The sequence below is a fragment of the Triticum dicoccoides genome, chromosome 3A (assembly GCF_002162155.2).
Source record: "Triticum dicoccoides isolate Atlit2015 ecotype Zavitan chromosome 3A, WEW_v2.0, whole genome shotgun sequence".
In the NCBI taxonomy this organism is placed as follows: Eukaryota; Viridiplantae; Streptophyta; class Magnoliopsida; order Poales; family Poaceae; genus Triticum; species Triticum dicoccoides.
The window spans coordinates 683,694,409-683,699,935 of NC_041384.1; the positions used below are offsets into that span (position 1 = coordinate 683,694,409).

At 52.0% G+C, this 5,527-nt stretch overlaps 1 protein-coding gene across 1 annotated transcript; it reads right to left on the reverse strand.

The window, feature by feature from the left end:
* On the reverse strand, window positions 1–2,667 carry LOC119270188. The gene is made up of 2 exons (XM_037552162.1): window positions 2,527–2,667; window positions 1–2,447 (listed from the first exon to the last, which is right to left on the reverse strand). The coding sequence occupies exon 2, from the start codon at window positions 2,444–2,446 to the stop codon at window positions 185–187; it is 2,262 nt and encodes a 753-aa protein (XP_037408059.1). The 5' UTR covers window position 2,447; window positions 2,527–2,667; the 3' UTR covers window positions 1–184.
* Between the last annotated feature and the right edge of the window lie 2,860 nt (window positions 2,668–5,527).

A 5,527-nucleotide genomic window follows, 5' to 3' on the forward strand; every position in this document is an offset into this window, starting at 1 on the left:
TAGAGGACATAAGATATAACCATTGCAAAAAGATGGTACCATGAAGGAAAAGGTGAACAAACAACTCCCTTGACGGATAAAACAATCAAGACAGTAGACAAGAGCATAGACAGAGGCAATAAATCTATTCAAAATGAACCAAAAGAAAAGGGTTGGGTAAACTTCAGCTGCTATGTTTGGACTGTCAATGTATGCTCCTAAAAGGTAGGGCACTTGGTTCCAGGTGCCATGACCCTTGTGGTATATCACGCTCTCTGATTTCAATGACAACAAAAGCAGGAACTCGATGCGAAAAGCTGAGCATTTCAGACTTCGAAATCCACCTTGTCAAATGGAAACCTTCCAGTAATGCTCTCTGGAAAAATGATAAACAGCCTTTTACGCGAGTCAAGCTGCACACATTAACTCCATTCTCATCAGTGTAATCTGAGAGGATCTCAACCATGCGAGGTTCACATTTGTCAATATCAGTGCTATTTAAGGTAATCTTCCAATTTTTGTACATTGCCCATATTTCCCCTTTCTTCGGGAAGATTCGATAGAAAGACTTCTTTGAGCTCCAGTCACACTGTACAGGATGAGAGAAAGCTGATATGTCCTTGTAAGTAGTTCCAGTACCAGCTCGAAATACCCCACAAGCAACCGGTAAGCCATCTTCGACCCACCGTATTTCTTCGTTAAGCATTGGATGTGGTTCCAACTTCAACACAAAAATTGTAGCATCTGAAACCACATGGATTATTCTGACATAAGACCTAGGCATCCGATCCCGAGCATCGTACACAGCCCAGATCTGCCCCTCCATAAAATCTTCAGGTGACAACTTGCTATTGTAGTTCATCACTCCTTGCTGGGAAATACCTGAACCCAAATTGCTAGTTGAAGCACTGGAGAATTGCGCCATAGCAGCTTCATGAAAGCCATTTGTATCACTATCCAAACCTGAAAGTGGGGACAGAGGAGTCACACTTGCCAATGTATTTTGATGCCGCAGATTTTCTGGTACAATAGAATGTTCAAGCTCCAGGACTGTTCCAGCCTCATGAGTAAACCTAAACAAAGGGATCCTGTGAGAAAACATGAGCAGATTGTCACTGCAGACTTGTAATACCTGCTCCCTCCCACTCCTCATGTACCTCTGGAAAACGCTTCTAAATCCACCTACCTTTACCAAGGGCGCAACTGTACAGCCTGATTCTTCTGAATAACTGGTAAGAATTTCTACAACAGAAAAGGCACTCTTCTTCCGCATTTCAGGATTATTGCACCACCCAATGTCCCAATCACTGTAGATGGCCCATACTTCTCCTAGCCGGGGAAATACTTCAAGTTGCTGATTTAGAGTATCACGAGATATTTCATGGGAAAACATACTTATAGAAGATAGCGATATTTGCCGTTCTTCCACAATGAAGGTTCCACAGACGAACGGCAAGCTTGCACTTAACCAGTTCTTCTCTTCATGAGATTGCGGGCATGGTTTGAACCATGATACATATAACTGCATCTTATCTGTCAAAACTTCATTTATCCGTGCATATCTGCGAGGAAACTTCTCCCAGTCATACCCTGCCCAGATCTGGCCAGTAGCAAATTGCTGTATCAACCTGTCCTCCTCAAAGTTATGATAGTCATACTGTTGACTAGAGCAGGGGTCATCTTGCATGGCATCTGAGAGATCAGCAAAGCAGCCGTCGGGATCTTCCTCCGACGAGGACACAGAATACACGTCCTTCTCCCATACACTCTTCAGCTTCTTGTCTGCATGGTTTTCCTCATGCAACCAGAACTCGCCATCATCACCTGGAAAGCAATGGTCGGTCCTCTTGGTTTTGGAAGAACTAGCCAAGTTTGAACAATTTCCTGCATCCAGAAATGGTCGGTCAATCTGCTGAACATTCTTCGTGTCCACGCTTTTTACTCTATGCAGGTCAGGATTTGTGCCGAGAGGAGTTGCTGACCCATCGACATGCATCCGTTCGGTCAGCGAAATGGAGTCACGCCGCAAGTCAGCGTGAGCACTGCTGAACGCACCTACTGCCATCTGCTTGACCGAACCCCCCGCCGTGTTGCTCGAGTCGAAGCTGGCCCTCTTGGCCGGGTCGGACAGCACCTTGTAGGCTTCGTCGACGAGGCGGAGCGCCAGGTCGGCGCCGGGGAGGGCGTCCCTGACGGGCTCCAGCTGGGCCAGGAGGGCCCTGTGCCGCGCCTCGATGGCGGCGGCGCCGTCCCCAGGAAGGACCTGGAGGGCCCGGTACCAGTGCGGCGGGCGGCCGGCGGGGGCGGCGCAGAGGACCTCGAGCACGGCGAGCATCTCGACAGCGCCGTCGAGGCCGGGGTTGGTCTGCAGCGTCTCCAGCAGCAGCGTCCTGGCGCCGGTGTAGTCCCCGCCCCGCATCCTCGCCGCGATTGCCTCCCGCGCCGCCTCGCCGTCCCCATCCTCCATCCTGCAGCCAGGAATCCTCGTCAGAACCGAATTCGATCCCCGCACTCGATCCCCATGCGATACAGGGGTGGGAAGCTCACCTGCCGCGCCGAACGGCCGGGGCGGGGGGCGAATTCGAAACGAGGGATCCCTGAACCCTAGTGCGGCGGCGACTTCCGCCGAGATTTGGTGTTTGACTCTTCGGCGCTGCTACGGCGAGCGCAGCGACTTCCCAAGTGGCGGTGCTCCCGCTCGAGCTCTACAACTTCACTCTGTGGCCTACGGTGTGGCCGCGACCCCACCTCTCCCCTCGTGGGCCAGGCCTCCCCAGGGGGAGAAGCGAATGGGCTGGCAGTTCGGAATGCTTGTGACTCTGGGCCGAATAGGCAGAAACACGAATGGCCCGGCAGAGGGAAAGGAGGTCCAGTCGCTCGAAGATGCAAAGCACGCGCCCACAGAAAATAAGAAAAACTCACGCACGGGACGAGATTTTTTTTTCTTCTATATAAAAAGAAAAATATCCTGTAGTTAGGGCTTCCATCCTCCGTCGGCGATCTTAGCACCGACGAGAGTTTTTCCCAAGTGGTTTTCTTACCAGATCGTCGCTTGCTACGCGGGTGTCAAGGAAGACGTGAGGCTTTATGCGGGGGATCGTGTTGTTAGGCCTCGTTCGGATCTTCTCCACGGGCCAGCTTCCCAAAACAGGTGCATGAAGCCACTCCGAACGCCCCAGCTTCTCGAAGCTGGCTTCCCGAAGACAAGAATCGGCCCGTGTAATTTCCGCGGAGACGAGGAGCAGCGGAAGCCCCGCTTCACAAAAACGAGAAGGTGAAGTTCGTCAAAATTACGTGGGTATGCCACCGCTAAGTTGCGTACCGGTTCGATCTGTTTTCTCCCCAGCTCCCGCACGAACAAGGCAGCAGACGTGGACGCATCAGGGTCATCCACAACGAACCGGGCCTGCAGCCCATGTGACCATCTAAGTTCCCTAACGGGCCATCTTCCTATAGCCCAGCACCAGCCCATGCAGCGTGGAGAGAAACTGGCCACAGCCTGCCGAACACACGCTACTCCTGGCGAGAAGCTGGAAGCTGGCGAGAGAAGCAGGAGACGAGAATTTCCTGAAGCTGGAGAGCTTCCGAACGGGCCCTTAGTCCTGAAACCCAATATGGTGGTTGAGGCTTCAGGTTTGTCACGGCCAAAGAACAGGGGTGCAAGTTTATCTGTAGGAGATGTTGAAGCATATGAACTTGTAGGATGAAGAGTGGATGATGATGCCCTGAGTGAAAGTATCAATGTGGTTGACTAGAGGGGGTGAATAGGCAACTACCAATTTTTAGTTTTTCTTAACAAATTAGGTTAAGGATGCAATTGGAATCTTGGGTTTCTTTTTCGGCTATAAATGTTTACACGTGTATCTTACCAGGCTCCAGCAAAATCCGGTTGTATTTCTTTTTTGGTTGTAATCACTGCTTGGCTGCCGGTTGTAATACACTCATCATCACCAAGCAAGACGACCACGTCACCAAGGAGGAGCACCCCCGCCACCGCCGACTGACCGAGGAAGAGACGGGGAGGGGGAGCAGAGGAGGAGGGAGGATACATTGGTCGAGCAAAGGAGGCCACTTAGAGGAGGCGAAGCGATTCGCCATCGCGGTCGGGACTGCCGGTCAGGGTCGCCGTCGCGGTAAGGAGCGAGTCGCCGCCGTCGTCGCGCCTAACCCCCGTCGGGGTCAACATCGGCGACGTCTCACCACGTCGTCGTCGCGAACACCAACGCTTCACCCACTCAGGGAGGCTGGCGCCAGCGCCTCCCGGCGGTGCAGTCTCGTTCTAGGTCTCAAGCGAGAGCGAGGTGGGGAAAAACGATGGGCGCTGGTCTATATCATATATTGGCCCATTACGGCTGTAATATGGAAAACACGTGTAAAAATTACGGTCTGAAACGACGAACCAATCGGCTAATTGAAAGGGGCCCGGTTTTTTGTTACAGGAGAGTATTTTACAGGTGTATACGGTTGTAAAACGACGTTCCAAGCGGGGCCTAAGCAACAAATAGGTTGTCTATATATGGATCTAGGTGAGCAACCTATATGATGCTAGCAACAACAACAACACAAGCAAGCAAGCAAAGGATACAACACAAGTAAAGCTTACACAAAGTTTTTCTTTTGAAACGCGGTCCCTTAGGGCCCGATTCATTAAAAAAGGTAGAAGAGAGTTGTCCGGTTAATTAACAGAAAACCGGACGAAAACTGATACAACACACCCCCAACGGGGCACCATCAACACACGCTGACCCCGAGGCAGCGCAACAGGCGAGCCGCCAGCTCCGCCACCCAAGCAATCCGAAGCTGACACCCTACAACCAAAACCGAAGTCGCCGCTCCGGCATCCACGCCGACCCCAAGGTGTCAGCTTCGTCACCCGAGCAATCGGAGCCGACACCCAACAAGCATATCTAAAGTCACCGCTCCAACATCCATACCAACCCGCAAGGCCGCGCACCAGGCTGGCCAACGACACAGCCACCCACGTGACCAGTGTCGGCACCCCTCCATGACAACGAGATCCGGAGCCCGTCGCTCCGACTTCCATGCCGGACTCGAGGCCGCACCACCCGAGCCAGTGGCTCTCAAGCCCAGACCACTCCAAAATGATGCCTCCAAGAAGGTCAACGACATCAAAGCGCCGCCATCGTCCGCTCCATGAATGGAATAAGGGTTTCCCCCGGAGTGCAAGAGGGGAGGGCGTAGGAACCCCGATGACAACGCCTCCAAGAAGGTGTGCGGCGCCCACAAGCGTCGCTGTTGTCTGCTCCGGACAGAGCCATAGCAAGGCCTTCTCCCCGAGCAACCAAAGAAATCCCTCCTTGCGAACCTACACACGAGAGCCACCGCTCGCCAGAATTGCATGTGCAGGGTGATGCTTGACTTTCTAGAATTACTAAAATCTACCCACAACTAAAATTAGGAAAAGTCTAGGTTTTTAATTGGTCAAGTAGTCTAATCACCCCCCTAGACATACTTTCAATCCTACATAAGGTTAACAAGCTCTCTCGTACAACAAGGTTTACTCTTATCAATTTTATTTTGCTTCTAT